Source organism: Primulina tabacum, chromosome 16, assembly GCF_025594145.1.
Source record: "Primulina tabacum isolate GXHZ01 chromosome 16, ASM2559414v2, whole genome shotgun sequence".
Classification (NCBI taxonomy): Eukaryota; Viridiplantae; Streptophyta; class Magnoliopsida; order Lamiales; family Gesneriaceae; genus Primulina; species Primulina tabacum.
In genome coordinates, this window is record NC_134565.1 from 1,714,205 (window position 1) to 1,737,530 (window position 23,326).

At 32.8% G+C, this 23,326-nt stretch overlaps 2 protein-coding genes across 2 annotated transcripts; one reads left to right on the forward strand and one right to left on the reverse strand.

The window, feature by feature from the left end:
- The first annotated feature begins 5,897 nt into the window (after positions 1 to 5,897).
- LOC142529437 (uncharacterized) lies at positions 5,898 to 9,150 on the forward strand. The gene is made up of 5 exons (XM_075634979.1): positions 5,898 to 6,456; positions 6,742 to 6,870; positions 6,926 to 7,293; positions 7,828 to 8,037; positions 8,179 to 9,150. The coding sequence occupies exons 1-5, from the start codon at positions 5,898 to 5,900 to the stop codon at positions 9,148 to 9,150; spliced, it is 2,238 nt and encodes a 745-aa protein (XP_075491094.1).
- Positions 9,151 to 15,293: 6,143 nt separating this feature from the next.
- LOC142529194 (protein LURP-one-related 12-like) lies at positions 15,294 to 16,227 on the reverse strand. The gene is made up of 2 exons (XM_075634652.1): positions 15,817 to 16,227; positions 15,294 to 15,686 (listed from the first exon to the last, which is right to left on the reverse strand). Exons 1-2 carry the CDS (start codon positions 16,081 to 16,083, stop codon positions 15,294 to 15,296), a joined length of 660 nt encoding a protein of 219 aa, XP_075490767.1. The 5' UTR covers positions 16,084 to 16,227.
- Between the last annotated feature and the right edge of the window lie 7,099 nt (positions 16,228 to 23,326).

Consider the following 23,326-nt stretch of genomic DNA (forward strand, 5'->3'; position numbering starts at 1 on the left):
CAACATAATCACTAGATATTGCTGATCTTCTTATTCTAGTAGATCTCCTAAGGTTGTTTAGTTGATCAACAATTTCTTGTTGTTCTTCATTAACAACTTGATCTGCTGGATTTTCATCAGCGATTTGTGGAACTTCAGTAATCGGTTGCCTAACACCCATTTGGTCTTGACGGGTGTGAATAACAACCAATCTATCAGTTGAATAAGAGGGTTGTGCATTAAAGTGATCATTCTCAAAAACTATATCATGATCACTCCCACTAATCAAGTCATTTTCAAGAAATTTTGCTTTTCTTGATTCCAAAATTCTAGTGTTGTGAGATGGACAATAGAATCTGTACCCTTTGGATTTTTCGGCATACCCAATGAAATATCCACTTATAGTTCTTGGGTCCAGTTTCTTTTCATGTGGGTTGTAAAATCTTATTTCAGAAGGACAACCCCAAACGCATATATGTTGCAAACTCGGTTTCCAACCTTTAAATAACTCAAATGGCGTCTTTGGGATAGCCTTAGTTGGAACTCGATTTAATATATACACAGCTGTCTTAAGAGCTTCAGTCCACAAGAATTTAGGAAGTTTAGAGCTACTAAACATGCTCCTTACCATGTCCAATAATATTCGGTTTCTCCTCTCAGCTACGTCATTTTGGTCCGGAGAACCAGGCATAGTATATTGGGCAACAATCCCATGTTCTTGGAGAAACTTCGCAAACGGACCAGGTTCTTGTCCATTCTCAGTGTATCTACCGTAATATTCTCCACCTCTATCAGTTCTCACGATCTTAATATGTTTTTCACATTGCTTCTCCACTTCAGCCTTAAAAACCTTAAAGGCTTCAAGTGCTTCGTTTTTGTTATGAAGCATGTAGATATACATGTATCGTGAGTAATCATCAATGAAAGAGATGAAGTATTTCGGACTTTGCATGTCCATATCTGGACAACAAATATATGAATGTATGATTTTTAATATTTTCGTACTCCTCTTGGCACCATTTTTAGACTTATTGGTCTGCTTTCCCTTAATGCAGTTCACACAAGTCTCAAAATCAGTAAAATCTAAAGTACTGAGTACTCCATCATTTACTAATCTTTTGATTCTCTCTATGGAAATGTGTCCCAATCTCCTGTGCCACAATATAGAGGAATCTTCATTTATAACACATATTTTAATACCTCTTTGAACATGCATAGTGGTGTTATTATTTTGTAAAGAAATAGAGAAAAGACCATCAACTATTGTACCATTTCCAATAAGATTTGATTTATAAAACAAATTTATTGATTTATCCAAAAACTGAAATGAATAACCATGGGGTACAAGTTTTGAAACTGAAATTAAATTTCTAGAAAAACTAGGAACATAAAATATCTTTTCCATTTTTAAAATAAAACCACTATCCAATATAAGGCAGCAAGTCCCAATCGCCTCCACATGCGAAGACATCTTGTTTCCTGAATAGATGCTCCGCTCATTTCCTATTGGCTTCCTTAGGTTTTGCATACCTTGTAAGGTATTTGTAACATGGATTGTAGAACCAAAATCAATTCATCATGTGTTATAAATCATATTAATCATATTAGATTAATAACAGACAAATGAAGTAGGAATACATTTTTTTTCAAGCCAGTCTTTAAATTTATTGCAATCCTTCTTCATGTGTCCCGTCTTTTTACAGAAGAAACACTTGGATTCTTTTTTAATGTCAGGTTGAGGTGGAATTATTCCTTTCCCTTTTTTCTTGACTTTGACTTGTTTCTTATACTTTTCTTGTGTAGTCATAAATACATTATCACTCGTTTCCATCAACAATCTTCCTTCCTCTTGAACACACATGGTCATTAATTCATTAATTTACCATTTATCCTTATGTGTGTTGTAAGAAATTTTGAAAGGTCCATATTGCTGTGGATGAATGCATAAAATGTAATGCACAAGAAAAGTCTCAGACATTTCCACTTCAAGTGTCTTGAGCCGAGCCACTATATCCCGCATTTTCATGATGTGCTCTCGCACACCTCTCACACTGGTGAGCCTTAATGAAGAGAATTCCATAATTAGGGTGCTTGCAAGTGCCTTATCTGAAGACTGAAATTGTTCATCAATAGCCTTCAGTAATTCTTTGATATTGTTATGCTGGTCGACAGAACCACGCATACCAGCAGAGATTTTGGTCTTTATGAACATTACGCAGAGTCGATTAGATCGCTCCCATTTTTCATAAAGATCAACATCATCCGGAATGCTGTTTTCAGTAATAGCATATGTTTCGTCTTTCCATATAGCATAATCAATATCCATCCAGCATAATTGAAGAAGAATTCTTTCTTTCCATATTTTATAGTTGTCGCCCTTTAGTTCGAAAATGTCACATTTCATATCAGAAAAACTCGCAGCTTGCATAACTGCACAAAATATCATATTCTTAAAATTTTGAGACAATTTCATGTTTTACCAATGTAATTCATGTTTTTAAAAATCTAGTGACGTAAAATTTGCCTGTGGGCTAAAATTTTAATTCAATAAGATTTTTTTGTAATTTTGTGATAAAACTATCAAAATGTATTTTCCTTAACTACTGTGAGTAAATTAAGTAAAATATAATTTGATATTTTAACCTAATTAGTTATATAAATATAATAAAAATCCTTGTGGGGTAAAATTTATTATGTTTATATAATTAATTACAATTGATGTCCATTATGTGATCCAAATCCACTTAATGCACAATTTTTCATAATTAAGGATGCTGTGGCTATTCCTCAATTATTTAAAATTATACGGTTCACTGGACAAACTTTTGGCTTTACTTAATGCTTTATATAATAATTATTTCGCAATCAACACTTTCCAAAGGAAAGATAGGTAGTGCTAAGGCCCTTTAAATACCTAACTCCTAGACATTGCAACGTTCCTCAGGGAGACCAGTGGCTAGTCAAGGCAGTTTAAACCGATCTATGAAGAACTCCCTCAGATCATGTTTTCTTACGTCACTTTATAATTATTATTCAACTTAATTATCCACATTTATGTGAATATTTATAAGCCAAATTTTTTTATTAAATAACTTTATATTCACATTTTTACTTGATATGAACAAATACGTCCCCCATCAGTTTTTCTCTTCAATCAGAGTAGTGATAAAGTGAGGATCACATTTACATGAAAATGTGGGCTCCTCATCAGTTTTTCTCTTTTATCAGAGTAGTGATAAAGTGAGGATTATTTGTTCATTTGTGAACATCTGAAATATTTTATTTTAAATATTATATTCACATCTTACTTGATATGTTCATTTTAAATTATAAACAACTCAATATAATTTAATATGAACATTATGTGAATATCGATTTACCAAAATATTTTCAATACAATTTGCATTTAAAAAAAAACTTAAAAAATAAATGCAAACATAATATTAAATTTGCTTGTATACATCAAACACTTATCCATAATATTTGACATTATATATAACATGCAAAAATAATTTCTAAACATATAGGGAAAATGCGGATTTGGTGGTACTTGAATTGATACTCATCATACGAATTGGAGAGCATGCCCTGTTGGGTAGTAGAGATTAACTTTAATTTGAAATTCCAAAATATAATTTCAAATCAATTTACTATTGCTATCAATTTGGAAGTTGAAATGTCATTTGCATATTTAAAATGATTTCACGTAGCCTCTCATCAAATTGAATTGCTAGCCAACAATACACACATATATATATCACATTTATTTGTTTGTTGAAATGTCATTTTCAAATTGTAAATGACTTCACGTAATGCTTCAAATATGAAGGCCGATGCTTTGCCTATTTCATTATATCGAAAACTTACAGTATCGTCTTCAACCTCTGGCAGTGTTCATATTTAAAATTTTCAAAAACCTTCGTTGTGGTTTTTTTTTTTTTTTTTATTATTATTATTATTATTATTATTATTATTATATATATATATATATAATATATATATATATATATATATATATGATGTGGGACCCGAGCTCTAACTCGATTCTTTTTGGGATTAGTTGGATCTTTGCTAGAAAATGTGGGTCAAATTTTTTGCTTTTAACATTAATTCAAATGTATATAAACATGCACAAGGTCTTTATTTATTTTATCTCTACAAACATAATATACATGTCTTGTCCAGTACATATTCAACAAACCAGTATTCAAATATAGTACATGACAAAAGTACAAACTACTAGTACATCTGCTATATCCGTGATCACCACGCTATATCCATCTCTCATCTCTGTTGTGACCCAGATCATGCCCTACCTGTTGTTATGCACACATACAGACACAACAACAACCGGAAACTCCGGTGAGAATAAATCCCAGTATAAAACATGTATACATGCATGTCATGCATTTTAATACAAATCATAACACATAATCAGTAGTTATGACATATTAGTGAATACAGATAAAACAATCTGACTCTTACTCTTTAACTCGACTCGTATCTAAGTCTAGGGATCCCGGTGTGAATAAGATGTAACAGGTCTCCCACCTACTCTCCCAATCGTTGTGGCGTTACATCTTATTCCTAAACTTCGGTCTGGTCTGTATCGAAATCTACAATCAGAGTGAATCTGATCCGAAGCATCGATATCACCGAACGTTTAGAAAATTGGCGTATCTACCAATGACACTCCTATCTCAGTACATATATATAAATCAATATAAAGTACAAACAGAACAAGTATGTGATTTTGTTGGGAAACTCAAATTGAATCTCATTTGAGTTGTGTCTTCCCCAAATAAACATTGAATTATACTTTCTTGTCGTTCGTAGAAGTCGAAGTCTCGTATTCTTGATATCGAATCTGTCAAACCAAATCTGAAATGACATATATATAATGCACCATATCAACTTTTAACTCAAAAGGATACATATACAGATCAATATTCAATCTCGGTATATTTCGACGGCATAACGGCGTAAACTTGCGATACCGATCAATTCAAATCTCACCATATATCAACATATCATAATCCTCAACTCATCACCATCATAATCTACCCATTAGCATCTCAAAATTTGCAGAAATTCATACACATATATGCTGGAAATCATAACAATAGCATACGATATCCGATAATCGATCCGGTTTCGAATCTACAATCACTACAAACATATGAACACATAATCTCTATCATATCAAGCTTTCCCCAACATCTACACTTCAGAACATGCTGAAATTTAAAGATACTTACATCCTCTTGTAGCTAGTGATGAGAGGAATAAAATTCTAAATTCGGATTCAAATTCGGTTGGTTGGATTCTTCAAAATCTTATTTCTAAGATAAAATAGAGTGAGGAGGCTTCTTCTGAATTTCCTTCTCTCGGTGTTCTCTGATGGCATGAAGAATGAAGATTTTGTACATTATATAGGTCCAAGCCATGTGTCAACATAAGGTTTCATGCTGGATTTCTCGCGCATATGCGCATCCTCAGCTCGCGCATGTGCGCGAGAAGTTCTGTCTCGGCACTTAACAAATCTGCTCCTCGCGCATATGCGTGGATCTATTCGCGCATATGCGCCGAAGATTCTGGACGTGTCGCGCATATGCGCGTATCTACTCGCGCATATGCGCCGCTTCCTACATGTCTTTCCTTCTTCTGATTAATATGGGTCATTTTTTATTTTTATTTTTACATTAAATTCATTATCATTCAGAGTCTGCTTCAGAATTTAAAGCTCGCACAATCGCATATCAATGGCGAATACGAGTTCATCTCCATGGCATTCGTCATCCTGATTGGTAGTTGATGATCCTTCGAGCCCCTATTTTCTGCACCATTCTGATAATCCAGGGATCGTTCTCGTTTCTCAAGCACTCACGGGTGATAATTTTGCATCATGGAGTAGAGCGATGCGGATTGCTCTTTCTGTCAAGAACAAGCTGGGTTTCATTGATGGATCAATTTCTAAGCCATTGGATTCTGAAGTGAACTTACTCATTGCATGGGTTAGAAACAACAATATAGTCATCTCTTGGCTATTAAATTCAGTGTCCAAAGATATATCAGCGAGCATCTTGTTTGCAAATTCAGCAGAGGATATCTGGAACGATCTTAGGGATCGATTTCAACAAAGCAATGGGCCTAGAATCTTTCAGCTACGCAGGGATTTGATCACTCTTCGACAAGATCAAGACCCGGTTAGTGTTTATTTCACCAAAATCAAGGCCATTTGGGAAGAACTAAACCATTTTAGACCCATGTGTAGTTGCGGAAAATGTAGTTGCGATGGGGTCAAAAATCTTGAAACATATGTTCAAACGGATTACACGATGATCTTTCTTATGGGGCTAAATGACTCATTTGCACACATTAGGAGTCAAGTCTTGCTCCTTGATCCTATACCACCAATCAGCCGAGTATTTGCTCTAGTTGTACAAGAAGAAAGACAAATATCAGTTGGAAATCAAGGTGCCATGAATAACTCAAACCATAACATGGCGTTTGCACTCAAGAATGAACAAACTCAGCCACAATTCAAAAACCGACCACCACCAAAGTTTCCAAAAGGCAGACCATTTTGTACTCACTGCAACATTCATGGTCATACGATTGAGACTTGCTACAAAATTTATGGATATCCCCCTGGATTCAAAACCAGATACAAACAGGGGAACAAAGGACATGCTGCTCTTGTCCATCAAGAGGCAAATTAACCTTATCACTCTGAATCTCGTGCAAACAATTTTGGTGCAGCCTCAAATATCTTCCAGAATGTTGACAGAAATCAGATGGAACAATTCATGGACATGATGATTCAACAGCTTTCAACTTCTGTAAAGAAAGATGATCAACACGAGGGTGAAAAACCTCAAACTCTCTCAGGTACTTGTTTCTCTATTTCAATCCCAAGTGCTGAATTCTTCTACTTGTTGGATAGTTGATTCTGGTGCATCTAGACACATTTGTTCAAGTGCAAATGCTTTTATTTCACTTAAAGCAGTGGAAAACTCAAGAGTAACTCTGCCTAACAGTGCACATGTGGATGTTAAATTCTATGGTGACATTAAATTGGGAGATTCTTTGGTTGTGTTGGATGTCCTTTACATACCAGAGTTCAAATTTAATCTGCTTTCTGTCAGTTCTCTTATTGCCACGACACAAAACGTGATCAGTTTCTACTGTGACTCATTCATAATCCAGGACATGGCAATAGAGAAGATGATTGGCAAGGGTAGGAGGATAGATGGCCTATATGTTTTAGATGCTAGTTCAATACATCCAGGGTCATCTATCAATCAAGTTGGGGTACAAACTTGGCACAGCAGACTTGGACATCCATCACTGAAAGTCCTACAGAGTTTAAGAACACATATTCATTTTGATATTGCTGATTTTCAAGGTGACACACCTTGCACCATTTGTCCAGTAGCGAAGCAAAGACGCTTACCATTTGTTCATCTTAAAAATAAGTCTTCAATTGCTTTTGATCTTGTACATTGTGATATATGGGGGTCCTATCATGTTCCCACAGTCAATAAACAAAGATATTTTCTGACTTTAGTTGATGACTGAACTAGATTCACGTGGATTTTCCTCATGCAACACAAATCTGAAGCATCAAGTATAGTCTCCAGGTTCTGCAACATGGTTGAGATGCAATTCAATAGAAAAATTAAGGCATTTCGAGCGGACAATGCTAAAGAACTTGCATTCACAGAATTATGTCAGAATAGGGGAATATTACATCAGTTTTCATGTGTTAAAACGCCGCAACAAAACTCGCTTGTGGGGAGAAAGCATCAACATCTCCTTAATGTTGCTCGTTCGCTATTTTTTCAGTCCCATGTGCCCCTTGGTCTGTGGGGTAAATGCATAATGACAGCCACTTACTTAGTGAATCGTGTTCCTTCTCCATCCACTCAGAATAAGTCATCGTATGAGCTATTGCATCAGAAACCAGTCGACTATGCACACTTGCGGGTCTTCGGATGCCTTGCATTTGCATCCACATTAGCTGCTCATCGTGACAAATTTATGCCAAGGGCACGCGTATGTGTCTTCTTAGGATATCCATCGGGTATAAAAGGATACAAATTGATGGACACAAGAAGTAAGGAAATATCCATCTCACGAGATGTAAAATTCCATGAAACCATATTCCCTTTCTCCTATATACCTTCTACATAATAGATCATCGATCCATTTCCTTCAACTGTTCTCCCTACTCCAGCTCCTGTTGACACACAAGATCCTTTGAACAACCATATCCCACCTCCTATACATCTCAATCCGAGATCACATGATCTCATCAATGAACAAAATGAACCATTGACTCAACATTCTGAAAACAATGTCCTGCCAAATATGCAACGTGACACTATGGACAGAGATGCACATGATGATTCTGGAATCACGGCTTCTGATTCATTGCCTTTAGCTATCACTCGCAACTCCTCAAGAACATCTAAACCACCTTCCTATATAAGAGATTATCATTGTGATATGATGATGTACAATTCTCCACCTTCATCGGCAAGTTCATACACTCTCACTCAATCCATATCTTATGATTCACACTCCAACTCATATAAGAACCTTGTGCTCAATATTTCATCTCATGGTGAGCCTCAATTCTACCATCAAGCTGTCAAACTTCAATCTTGGCGGGCGGCAATGAGAGACAAACTTGATGCCATGCACGCTAATAACACATGTTCTGTGGTTGCACTTCCTCCAGGCAAGCAACCAATTGGTTGTCGTTGGGTGTACAAAATCAAGTACAAATCTGATGGCTCGGTTGATAGGCATAAAGCTAGGTTAGTTGCTAAGGGATACACTCAAAGAGAAGGCGTGGAATTCTTTGAAACTTTCTCCCCTGTTGCCAAACTAGCCACTGTCAAAGTCTTTCTTGCCTTAGCAGCTAGTCAAAATTGGATACTTGCTCAGTTAGATGTCAACAACGCATTCTTAAATGGTGATCTATATGAAGAAGTGTACATGGATCTTCCCCTTGGCTATCATCCTCGTGCTCAGCAGAATCCAGAAACACCAAGAATTGTATGTCATCTCCACAAATCCATATATGGTCTCAGACAAGCGTCTAGGCAGTGGTACACAAAGTTTTCCCAAGCCTTAATGGATTCGGGCTTTAAGCAATCTTAGTCGGACCACACTATGTTCACCAGAGGATCAGGCAGCTCATTCTTAGCCCTGCTCGTATGTGTTGATGATATCATCATAACAGGGCCTTTGCTTCCTCTCATTCAAGATCTAAAGTCCGATATTCAAAGCAAGTTAAAACTTAAGGATTTATGTGATCTTAAGTACTTCCTCGGACTTGAAATAGCTAGGTCGTCAGAGGGCATTTATCTGTCTCAACGTCATTATACACTACAATTACTTGAAGATTCTGGTTTATTGTCTTGTAAACCAGCTGCAGTGCCCATGACACCACAGTCATGTCTCACCTCTATGGATGGTGATTCGCTTACAGACATCACACAATATCGACGCATCATCGGACATCTTCTTTATCTGACCTTGTCCAGACCGGACATAATGTTTGCAGTCCACAAACTTAGCCAATTTGTTTCCAAGCCACGGACTACTCATTTACATGCAGTACAACAAGTCCTACGGTATCTCAAATCTAATCCTGGCCAAGGGATTTTCTTTCCAGTAACATCTCCCATACAATTAAGAGCTTTTTCAGATGCTGATTGGGCTAATTGTCCAGACACCAGAAAATCAACCACGGGTTTTTGTGTATTTCTTGGGGATGCACTCATCTCATGGAAATCCAAAAGGCAAAACACAATTTTCAGATCATCCACTGAAGCCGAGTACAGGGCCCTGGCAACTACAACTAGTGAAGTGATTTGGCTCACACAATTACTGCGGGATCTACAGATCATCCTTTCAACACCAGCCACCATATTTTGTGAAAACCTCTTGGCAATTCACCTTGTTAACAATCCTATATTCCACAAACGTACTAAGCACATCGAGATCGATTGCCACTTCATTCGAGAAAGAATCAAGGACGGCTCTATCAAGCTTTTACCCATTCGTTCTCATCTTCAACTCGCTGACATGTTCACCAAGCCACTCCCCCTATCAACTCTCACAATTAATGTCCAAGATGTCTGTCCATAACATTTACAGTACATCTTGAGGGGGGCTATTAAAGTCAATAATTCAGTTGAAAAATTCAGTTGTATCGTAACTATCTCAAGTTGGTTATGGAAGTTAAAAAACTTCTGGTAGAACAACTCAAACACTGTAAATAGAACTTTAACACAGTTGGTTTGATTTGAATAATAACAATTCATTTTTCATCATCTTCTCCGCCATGCATGGACGACCGCGTGGTTAGAACTAACGAATCCGAGGATTATTTCATCAGCCCTTCAGTACTATATTAACTTGTTGCTTCAAAACCGTGGCCACCATCTTAACACACATATATTATAATTATGGACAGAGTTTAAATATTCTCCATTGTTTCCGGAGCCATTTTTGCTACGCTGCTGCGTTCTTCGGCGGAACAAACTGTGCACACAGTTGGAGACGGCATATGTTGAAACATACCGCCAAATTGATAGTTGCTTCTCATGCGCTAATTGGGCTTCTGGCAAAACATTGTTGGTCGAGGACGTACTCGGTATGCAGGATTCCAACTACGTCAGTTGATTTTATCAGAAATATACTAGTACAAAACGTGACAAAATCAAGATAATCTGGGATCTTTTTCAAATTAGTTAATATATAAACTGGGGTCGAAGTAGTCTGGCTCCTTATTTTAGAAAACATAAAACCAACAAATGTAATGAAGGAGACGCAGGGTTAAGGAGCTCAGATCAATATTTTAAAAATCTTAAAAATTAAAATGAAGGAACTGGGTTTAAAGATCTCGGCTCCATAAGTCATATATAGTTTTTTTTTTATTTGAATGAAAAAAAAAACTCTGATTTGAAATCTAAAAAAATTTATAACATAAAGAAACCATAAGTTATATATTGTTTTTTTAAAATAATATCAATTTAACAGAGTGATAATTGAAATAAATTAAACAATTTTACATATCCAATCTCGATGGGAAAATAAGTTGAACACTTGTTATATAAAGTTTAATTGTTCGTAAAAAAATAAGAAACAATACAATATCGCGTTAACGAATATGTATTGTTTGACAAAAAAAACTTATTCAAATTACATGAATCATCATATGAAATTATTATAAAATGAAAAAAAAAATATGATCCAATATATCTACGTTATAAGAATAATAAAAAGAAGAACATGCATTCTAGTTGCATTAAAAAAAAACCAAATTTTTTCGATAAAATATCACATATCGGAATAAAATTAAAATATGATTTTAAAAAATTTACTGCTAATTAAGTGTATTAATTAAGAATATTGAAGTAATATAAACCATTATAATCAGTGAACCACATAAATTGAAAAATGTGTGATGAATAATTTAACTTGAATATATTTTAATTTAAATGATATTATTTTTTAATTGAATCAAATCTAAAGGACAATGTTAGATATTGAGTTCGTGGACATTTTAACAAAATACATAAACTAAAATAACTAAAAGACATATATATTAGGGATAATTTTATATATATATATATATATATATATATATATATATATATATAAGAAATATGATAAAATACAACTTCTTGATTCAGTTATTGCACGAAAGAAATTAAATCTATTATTATTAGTATAAAAATTATATGTACCTAACAAATAAAAATAAATTAATAAAAATAAAGAACACATATTAATTATACATAGATCAATCAAAACAATACACATTAGATTGACACTAATATGATTTCGTCCATTTTGATTGTTTTGTGAAATCGGAGTATATTAGCTCATTTGATTCAAAAAGATTTAATGGATATATTTCAAAAAGTTTTCCAATCTAAGTAAGTAATTAGAGCAATTAAAAGATAAAGTGCGGAAACATCTCAACATATAAAGGCATAGTTTGGTACATGAGATAAGGGAGGGATTGATAAATAATCCTCCTTATCTCATGTTTGGTACTTTTTTAAAAAGCTCATGATATTGATAAATAATTTTTTAGAAGGATAAAATGTCTCTTCTATTATGTGTGATAATTTTAATTTAATGATAAAATACACTACAAATGACTTAATTGCCCTCAATTTATAAATGATTTTTATAAATCTAGTAGGTAGAAATTAAAATCAAAAAAATATTTTTATTTATTTTTATATACTATATAATATGATAATTATATAAATGAATTCGAGATAATTATATAAATAATTTTTATAAATATCAATAAAATTATTTGTATCACTCGATTAACCTTAAAATTTGATATTTGACTTGACTCACAAAATTAAGGGCTCAATTATGATATTATATAATATATAAAATTAGGTAAAAATAAATAAATCATGCAAGCACTATCAACGCATGAACAGATAAAAAAATATGAACTCAAGCAACAACTTTGAAATTATAAAATTTATTCTGATAAAGTTAATTTTGTCATTACAATTTAATATATAAATTTAATCACTCTTATTAAAATCATATCTAATATTAAATATAATATCCTACATATTATTTATCCTTAAATTATTCTTATATTATATATCATATGTTTATCCTATCATGTGTACCAAACTATGCAAAAATATATAAAATATACACATATACAGTCAAAAAAAATAACTATAATAACTAAAATAAAAAGATGTGAGATTATATTTATAAAAAAAAATTTAAAAAAAACTTATATATCTCTCTTTCTTCTATTTCCCTAATGATTCCACTATAAGATTTGATAAGTATAATTTTGAACAAATCCAATTCAATTTGATTCACCAACCCTATTGAGTTGATACTCCTAGTATAGGTATACAACTTAATCTGTTTAGAGACACACTTTACAGTTACTATACTTCTTATTATACAATATAGCTCATGTAAACAAATGTCAAAGTGAGAATAAACGGTTCAACAAATGATCCTTTATTGATCTGATTGAATTATAAGCGTGTGCAAATCAGATTAGAAATAGAACTTTAAGATACGATGATAAAGATTAAAAAATACTCGATAAGATGCAAGATTCAAAGTCGCAGCGAGAGTGATAACATTTATGCTGCATTTGCTTTTTGTAGATGATAGTAACAACGTTAATAAAATTGGAACGATAATAAAAAATGTACTAGATGTCCCTCGTCGTCTTTCTAAATATATTACTAGACAATTAATTCCTTTTGGACACTTCTAGATGAGACAACCAACAGAATTTTTTTATTCTGTTACAGAGAAAGAGAAATAATGTATATCTTTGCTGATCAAAGTCAAATTAAACTTAAAGAAAACCGACTATTATTGTATTTTAGATTATGTCTTCAGATCACTCTAAGGGTTAGCACAATTGGTCTTATCTATTTCAACTCAATTTGTCCTTGATTGTTGTATTTAAGACCATATCAGTATCATCATGTCATATAAGCTTATCAAATCACTCTTGATTTAAATTATTTCACTTAGGCCACATTTGGTACGAGTGATTACCGGAGGATTAAGGAAGAAATAACGAAGAATCCGTTTAAAATAATGAAATTCTGCTTACAATATTTCAATACATAATATCATATTAATTCCTTGAGAGATATGTGTCCAATAATTCAGTCTTATCAAGTCAGATCAACTTAGTTTATAATCACTAAAACTCAAGTCCATATTTGTCTCAACATATGTATTGTTAAGAGTAGCGTATTTTTATTTTAAGATAATTTAAGGTTCCTTCAAACGATGATTTTTTATTATTATTATTAATCACATGCTTATTTTTCATATTTTTAATAATAAATTGTTAACAAGAGGATCAAACTGATAAAATTATGTAAAATAAGGACTAATTCGGGACATTTGAAAAAACCAGGGACTAAATCGGGAAACAAGATTAAATAGAGAATTATCATTGGGTTATATGCTTACTTTTATGTCATTTTAAGTATGTGATTAACGAAAGGACTAAATCGAGAAAAATTACATAAAATGAAGGACTGAATCTTGAAAATTGAAAAACAAAGGACACAATCGGAAATATTTCATAGAATGATTGCATATATATATATATATACCTCGATTGCGATTTCGACGTCGGTCGAAAAGAGTGCTCTTTTGTGTCTCTAATCTCACACTAGATCCTACCTATGCGGTTATTAACTTTTTTTAATGTGTTTAAATAATTTACAGTCTCTTTTATTTAATTTTAATATAATATTTGGATTAAATTAATGCACTTTTGTAATAGAAAAATAAACCAACTAGATAATATTGAAAAATATATATTTTAAGAGTTCATAAGCTAATATTTTAATTATAATTTTGCAAAAGATTATTATACTTTTGAAAATAATGAACATCTGATCTATTTTTTTAAAAATTTAATAATTAATTACACTTAAAATTTTACACGAATATCAGAAATTATAATCTTGGAGTTAAAGTAATATTAATATTATCTTTTAAGAAAAATCTAAGGCAAGTAGGCAACTGTGCATACGTTAGTTGTATTTAATTTAATTTTTGAATGTACATACGTTTTATAAATTTTCAATTTTAATATGATATTTTATGATTTGAAAATTTTTTTGTTTAGTTTTTCTTTCATGTGGATAACTTAATTAATTGTGGTGCATATTTATTTTACTGATACAAATACTTAGAGACTAGAGTTATTATATATATATATGAATCGATTCATTTTACCTAATTCTTAAAATACAATTTATCTTTGAAACTTTTCATAACATTATATTATACATCAAATAATAAGACTTTGAAAACTTAAATTCATGAAACTTTTATATAATAAATAACTAAATATATTTTGTCATATTTATAATAATAAATGTAATTTTATTACGTAGCTTTGCTTTATATGAATGCATATAATATATATATATATATATATATATATAAATAAATATATAACTAAATATGATTCATCATTCTCTTCATAATTTTCCGTTTTAACCGATCAATTTGTAATTAATGATTTGATTATACATTAATAAAGTTACAAGTTTTTCTGTAAAATATATATATATGTGTGTGTAACTATGGACTATGTATAAAATAATCTGATTTAACATGAATTATTAATTATATTTTCATTACGTTTAGTTCGCCTAAAAGTGGAATTAAAGAAGTACTAATAATATGTTTCCAAAAAAAAAGTACTAATATAATATAAACTAACACAATAACGATTTGATTAATCCTTATTGGCGGTGTACACTGTAATTCCAATCCCAGCCGGCGTAATCACCGTCGCCGTCGATCTGATCGAGCACCAAGACCAGCGCCATTACGAACGCGCCGCCGAAGCCCGGCTTCAAAGAAAGCAAGAAAACGTCTTTCCCCAGCACAACATTGGTGGAGGCATCCACTTTGCGGCGGATCTTTGCCACGGCTTCCTTCTCCGCGTTGAAAACGGTGCAGCTCCGGAAAGCGAAGGAACCCTCTATCTGGTACTCCTCGCCTGTATTGCTGTACACTTCGACGGTGATTGCTGACCGCCCGATTAACGAGGACCTGCGCACGCTGAACAGTGGATCATGCCCCTCCATTCTCTCCCCGGCGAACCCTTCCCACCTCTGATGCAAACTCGGCCTCTGCTCCAGAAATTAAACAGGTGAAACAAGGGATCAATCAGTTAAAAAATTCCAACTCTTTTATAAAAAATCATTAAAGTTTTCGATAAAAGTAAAACTTTAGGCTAGCAGCTGGCCAATGTACAATTACCTTGCGGCGGAGAGTGAGGATGCATCCGCCTGCGGCATCCATAAGAACAAGTTCAGTAGCCTCCCCAGCATCCCGGCCGTATGAATCGACCCTGAAAACGAGTTCACCTTTGGAGTCATAAGCATTGAAGCCATCTCCAGAGAAGAAAAACGAAGTTTTCCTGACAGTAAGATGGATTTCTTCTTTGTACACATATCCTAGCTCCACCATGGCCAGCTCATTCTTCACGATTTTCTTGGCTCTGGGCTTCCAGCTCCTTGAAGGCATGATATTATTTCAGTTTTGGGGAGAGCAAGAAAAATGGAATTGTATGAACTTGGAGCAGAAGTGAGTCAGAATGTGGACGGGGGTGCTGCGTAAGGAAGAGGAAGGCGAAGGGGTGGAGTTTGGAAAATAGTGAAAGCAATTATATATTCTTGAGCACCAATATCAATGGCGCTTATATCCACTATAGTTGATCTGGTCTTCTCTTTTTTTGTTTTTTTTTAGTGAAAGCAATTTTTTTAAGGAATTATATGAATACATATACACTAAAAATTACAAAATTACATATTCGGTATATTTTTTAGGTATCAAATTTTTTTGAGTAGGTCTCTTGTAAGATGATGTCATAGATTTATATTCGTGAGAATGATCGACCAAATCCATAATTATAATAATATAAAAATCTATCTTACCAAATTAATTTGTGAGACATTATCACAAGAGTTTTTGTGAATGATGTTATATTATATATTAAGTTTAGGATAATAAAGACAAATTAATATGATAATGAATAATTTTAATCTCCAAAATACCTCTATTTGGAATGACAAATTAATTTATGTGAATTTGTTTTTGAAAAAAAACTTATTAAATTCTGAAAATTTTAAATTTTTTTTAATATTACAAATTTTAAATTTAATTTTTTTAAAAAAAAACATTTATATATATATATATATAATCGACTATACAAACCACCAACAAATGAGGAAAAGTACTTTTATATAGAATATGATTACAAGTAGTGGAGATGCTATTTATGTGAACTGTGAAAGGAGTTGGAGATATGTTGGGAATCGGCTTTTTCGTTGAGCAGGTCTCTTGTGAGACGGTGTCACGAATCTTTATATTTGAGACGAGTCAATCCTAGCGTTATTCACAATAAAAAATAATACTTTTAGCGTAAAAATTAATATTTTTCATGGATGACCCAAATAAGAGACATGTCTTATAAAATACGACCCGTGAGACCGTCTCACACAAGTTTTTACAATTTTTGTGTATTATTAATTTCTTTTGACATGACATATTTCGTTTATTAAATAGTTTTTACATGCTTTTTGCGCATTCATTTGAAAGACGCGTTGTGTGCATTAATAATTTCTTTCATACACTGATTAAATATTTTTAGGCTTTATTTACATTTGGTCGAATATTTATATTCCATTTTCCCCTGATAATATCCAATATATAGGCACAAGATTTGATTGCCAAATGAACTCGTCCGTGGTTGGAGTGCAATAGACTTTTCCCATTTTTAGAGAGTTCAAATTCACGTATACACTTCAATATTATAACAAAAAAGATTACCATCTTCGTTTCATGTTATATAATATAATATAATATATAAAATAAAAGAGTATTGAAAAAGTACATTAATAGTTTGTAAAATTAGTTTCCAATTCACCAACTTTGTGCAAGTTTGAAAACCTTTTTGTTTACTGTATGAATTTTTGTGAACCAACTTAAGTTTCCACAATGATGCATCACATCATTTCATCGATTCATGATATATCAGTCAATTTCGTTTTATGTTATCCATATTATATTCATATATAATTTATCTTCTCGTCGATCATCGAACGTCACTTTATAATTAAATTTTTGACAAATAGAAATTCGCAATTGTATGTTATATAAGTGGATGCAACTCTCATGTTGAGAGAAATATAATTTTCGTATTAAATTTTTTTTTCAAAATTAATTCTTTTTTGTTGGGATGATCTTGAATAATTAATTTTGGTTTTGTCATTTTAGATAATGTGATAATTATGATAAGATTTTTGTGATGTGGTATCTTTGTTTAAAAAAAACTTTATTTCTAACAAAACTATTACTTTCCATATTGTGTAGGTTCTCTTGTTGATAAACTCATGGCTTTAAATAAGAGGATTCATCTCATGCAAAAGAGAGGTGATTTATGCAGAAGCACATACATATTATTGCACATTTGCACTCCAATAAGCTCTAGAGAAAATAATTTATAATGTTGTTGCTGATCGAAGAGTGCTGAAACCACGTATTGCCGTGATTGTTGGAGTCATCTGCAGACAACAACTGTGAAGGAGTTGGCTGAAGATTTGTTTTTGTTGCTCCAATTTTGACATCGTGTTTTGCTTCCTTATATATTGTTTAATGTGGTTCTTTGTAAGCAATTTATTTTCTCAACGTATTGAGGAAATTGGTCTTTGATTAAAATCACTGGTGTTGATTTTTGATTAAACTCGTTGGTTTTCTAGTGATTATTTTTACCTTGAGTCACCGCGCAAGTATTTATACTTGTGCAAAATTTATTTCGATACATCGTATTTACTTAAAGTCAATTTGTGTTACCAACTTATATATTTCGCTGCATGTTGTCTGAAATATTGTAACATTTCACGTAACACTTAATTCTGATAAAAACAAATTTACGATAACATACGATTTTACCTGTTTTGTTGTTAAACAAAATACATCACATACCTTACACATATCAATAGTGAAACACGACAAATCTTATGTATCTTGTTATTCATAAATTATTAGTGTTTTTATAATCGAGATATGACAAAATCCAAGTAAATTTCAAATTTTCTCGCATCCAATGAACTTTTGTTTAAGTTTTGGATCCTGATTGTAAGAAAAACGTGACACATATTAAAAGAAGTAGCGTGTACAAATTGATATTGACGACGGCCAAGAAAATTTAGATGCGTACACGATTCTTTTTTTGACTTTCGGCTCTTGCATTAACTCATTGATGGTATGAGACGCCTATATATACAAGCGTTTGAGGTCCCTAAACATACAATCTCATACAGAATAATACACCATCTATAGAGATATTGGAGTGTTTAGAAGGCTTCAATCGGAGGAAAATCATAATACTTAAAGATGATTCAATGGTTGGAGGTAACGCTCAATCTAGCTTCCGCATATTTGATTATCATGTTTATATATGTTCAGAAACATGATTTAGAGAAAATCTCTAACATTTGGTATCAGAGCCGTTGTAACGTACCGTACTTTTACTATTCAAAATTTGCGGAAAAATTAAAAATTTTCTTAAACAATTCATGAACCTACAAAATTTGATAAAACAGCTGTTCATCCTCAAAATTGTTGCAACAGGAAAAATCTCGAAATGATGTCTACCAAAAGTATTTTCTCGACCTCAAACAGTAACATAAAATCAGAGTATTTAAACATTTTCATAAAAGCTTAAAACTTGGGCGGTCCTCGGGTTGAGCCTCCTCCTCAGTCCAAGCCTGCTCCTTGGTCCCCACCCCTTGTCTCCTCGAAAATATCATCACCTGCATCGATCAAGTCTAGTGAGTCTAAATACTCAACACGTATAAACTGGGAGTAACAAGTACTACATAATAAAACCGCATGCAACTTTAAAATAGGTCATACATAACTTGAAACTTTGAACTTACACTTAAACTTGAACTTACATACGTACATACGTAGACGTGCCATAAACATAAAACTTTCCTTAAACATGCTTGCATACTTGTACATACATGAACATACATAAACTTCATCATTTTGAGTAGAGGCATGTTTCAAAGCAAGTGACCCATAACATAATCGTCTGATCAGACTAAACCACAGTACTGGGCTGACAGGGACGAATCCACTGCCATATACATGAGATCCCCGTTCATGCTTTAACGGGGTGGGTTGGTCCCCGTTCATGATTTAACGCTTTCCAATCCTGATCTAAACCCGTTCATGCTTTAACGGAGTGGGTTGGTCCCCGTTCATGATTTAACGCTTTCCTACCCCATACATAAATTGGTCACAAGACATTTAGCATACCTCAAAAACTTGAAAATATTTTCTTGCACGTCAACATACTTACTTGGCGTTGAGGGATTCGTTGGATTTCATTTGGGGCCGCTGCTGCACATACTAACATGAATTTAAATACTTAACTTGCATAGCTTAGACTTAGGCATACGTGCTCACCCCAGAATTCAATAAATAACTTAAGACATTCTAGAACACTCGAGACTTGACATCATTTAAATTATCGTACTAACCCAAGACATGAAACTCCAAAACACAAATAAAATTTCCCAAAAATATGAATTACACGGACCCCGTGCTTGGATCCGTGTATGGGTCCGTGTAGGTGCGCAAAAGCAATACTCGTGAAGAAGAAAGGGCACGGACCCCGTGCCCAGGTCCGGCTCCGGGTCCGTGTAGGTGCGGTGAAATTTGTCGTGAAGAAAAGGGAAGGCACGGACCCCGTGCCCTGGTCCGTGTGGGGGTCCATGTAGGCTCGCAAATTTGACATCGTGAAGGAAACAAAGGCACGGACCCCGTGCCCTGGTCCATGTGGGGGTCTGTGTACCTGCGGGAAGTGCAAACTCACGAGAATTCATTACATGCGATGCTTATCATTCTAAACTCGATTGTACGGACCATGAACCGACCCTCGAGACCCATCCTAGTATACCCTAACATTTGACCAAACTCGTACAAACACCCCAAATCAACGACGTCCATCCTACGACACATACAATTCAAAAATACGGCAATTGACATCAATTCGTTTCCTATGACTTCTCATGAATTCAAGTGCCTATCGACACTAACCGGCAATCCAAATACCAACCCAACATCATACTAAGCATACCTATACGTAGCAGCGATCACCCGTCGATCCCCAACGAAGCCTGCAACATTAAAACTTCAAGACGCATCAATATCATAATTTTTAGGAAAAACGCAGTTTGAGCAGTCTCACGAACAACGCCATAACTCACTCAATTTTTATCCAAATATTTCGAATTTACTGTCAAATCGAAGGTATCAAAAATTTCTACAGTTTTCATGTTGAAAGTTTTCTCAGAATCACGACCGAAAAATTTCAGTTTTAAAAATGACAGCAAAAACGAGATTTGAGATCTAAAACTTCTTTAAAATTGATCCAAACATCATTGATCAAACTTCTACATATCACACATGTATTTTTACGCATAAAAAACAACACAACGCATAATATGACGAGATCGATGCAGAAATAACAGAATATACGTGTCTTATGATGGTTAGAAATACCAATATGACAATACTGACGCGAGGAAATATTCGAGGTTGCTTCGGGACAAACGTGGCACCGTTTTCTTGCAATAAAAATCACCGAAAGCTTGCTGGAAATCCAAAAGGGAGGGTGGCTGCTCAAGAGTGGAGGAACCCTAGGTTTTCTCTTTTAAAAAAATCTGAAAATAAAATGTGTAGGTGTGTGTTGTGTGTTTTGGTGTGTGTAAAAACGTGTAAGTGTGTGTAATGTGTGTGCGTGTTTTAATTAGGAGTAATTGGTGCTAATTTAACTAATTAAAATGCTAACAAAAGTTAACTCACACTAATTTAATCAAACTCCTCAATTAAAAATAAGTACACACAAATTTTAACTTTTAAAATCTTAAAATCACCTAATAATTAAATTATACTATAAAATGCTAAACTTAATAAATTATTTAAAATTCCCCAACCTCAACTTAAAAATAAAAATACCGCATTTAAAAATTGTCAAACTCGTCACTGGTCTCTAGTCCTCGATCCCACCTCGAATGATCGCCTGAAACATGACACTTGAAAAATATTTTAACGTGCATCACATAGACATAGACAATTTAAAATAATGCATTTAAATAAATTATGCCCCACTAAGACTCAATTTAATAAATGCTTTAATAATTAAATAAATGCATGAGTTATAAGTGTACTGAATTTGGGCTCTACAGCCGTGATACCTCTGCCTTGAAAATATTTGTTTTCATATCATGAAATTTTGAGAAAAGAATTTTAATTTTTTCGTAAGAAACTTGAAATTTAAAGGACGGACATACAGTATTCAGAAACTTACCTGAGAATTTTGTTCTTGTTTGCACTTTGGAGTTCTCGGCTGAAATCTTGAAAATTAAATAAAATTTCTGAATTTACGAAAGTTTCTGAAAATTGATAGTGCATACTCTGTGTTGAAGACGAAGAGTTTGATATCAAATAATACATATGAATGAAAAGTATCGTGCATGTAGAATTATTTCAAATGGGGCTCACACCAATAAATTTGATAATAATATATGTATTTAATACATGTAGCCTACATGTTTTCAATTGTATTAAATTACGTGGAGTGTATGATTTGAGATCCACAATTGAAGCCTTCAATTATTATGCAAATAATAATAATATTATTTTTTTTAAAAAAATTATTATTATAATATTTTTATTGCGTCGGTGATTCAAGTTTATTATTATTTAATGTGTTATTAAGTTATATGTATAATTCGGTATACATATAGCATTTGGTTAAATAATTTGTACACATTAAAATAATTCCAAGTTCGACGTAATTTCTAATACATGTTTAGAAATTATTTTTGCATATTAAATATAATGTCAAATATTATGGATAAGTGTTTGATGTGTACATGCAAATTTAATATTATGTTTGCATTTATTCTTAAAATTTAAAATGCAAATAATATTGAAAAATAATTGGTACATCAATATTCACCTTGTGTTCATATTAAATTATATTAAGTTGTTTATAATTTGAAATGAACATATCAAGTAAGATGTGAATATAATATTATAAAATATTTCAGATGTTCACAAATGAACAAATAATCTTCACTTTATCACTACTCTGATAAAAGAAAAAAACTGATGAGGAGTCGACATTTTTATGTAAATGTGATCATCACTTTATCACTCTCTGATTGAAGAGAAAAACTGATAGGGAACATATTTGTTTATATTAAGTAAAAATGTGAATATAAAGTTATTTATTGAAAAATTTTGACTTATAAAGATTCACATAAACGTGGATAATTAAGTGAATAATAATTATAAGGTGACATGAGAAAACAAGATCTGGGGGAGTTCTTCATAGATCGGTTTAAATTGCCTTGACTTGCCACTGGTCTATCTGAGGAATGTTGCTCTGACTAGAAGTTAGGTATTTAAAGGGTCTTAGCACTACCTATCTTTCCTGGGAGCACTCCTGGAAAATGTTGATTGTGTTACTAAATATTATTATATAAAGATTTAAGTAAAGCCCAAATTTTGTCTAGTGATCCGTATAACTTTAAATAATTAAGGTTTAGCCATAACACCCTTAATTATGAGAAATTATACATCAAGTCATATTTGGATCACATTAAGGGCATTTATTAAGTATAAAAATAAATAAATAAATAAAATTGTCTAGTGATCCGTATAATTTTAAATAATTAAGGTTTAGCCA

Bases quoted from the DNA above. Each gene is read 5' to 3' on its own strand.
- LOC142529194 (XM_075634652.1), bottom strand. From the start codon at position 16,083: ATGCCTTCAAGGAGCTGGAAGCCCAGAGCCAAGAAAATCGTGAAGAAT. The intron at 15,687-15,816 runs GTAATTGTACAT...TTTCTGGAGCAG, and splicing joins TCCTCACTCTCCGCCGCAAG to AGGCCGAGTTTGCATCAGAG.
- LOC142529437 (XM_075634979.1), top strand. From the start codon at position 5,898: ATGCGGATTGCTCTTTCTGTCAAGAACAAGCTGGGTTTCATTGATGGA. The intron at 6,871-6,925 runs GTACTTGTTTCT...CTTGTTGGATAG, and splicing joins AAAACCTCAAACTCTCTCAG to TTGATTCTGGTGCATCTAGA. The intron at 8,038-8,178 runs GTATGTGTCTTC...TCTACATAATAG, and splicing joins AATTTATGCCAAGGGCACGC to ATCATCGATCCATTTCCTTC.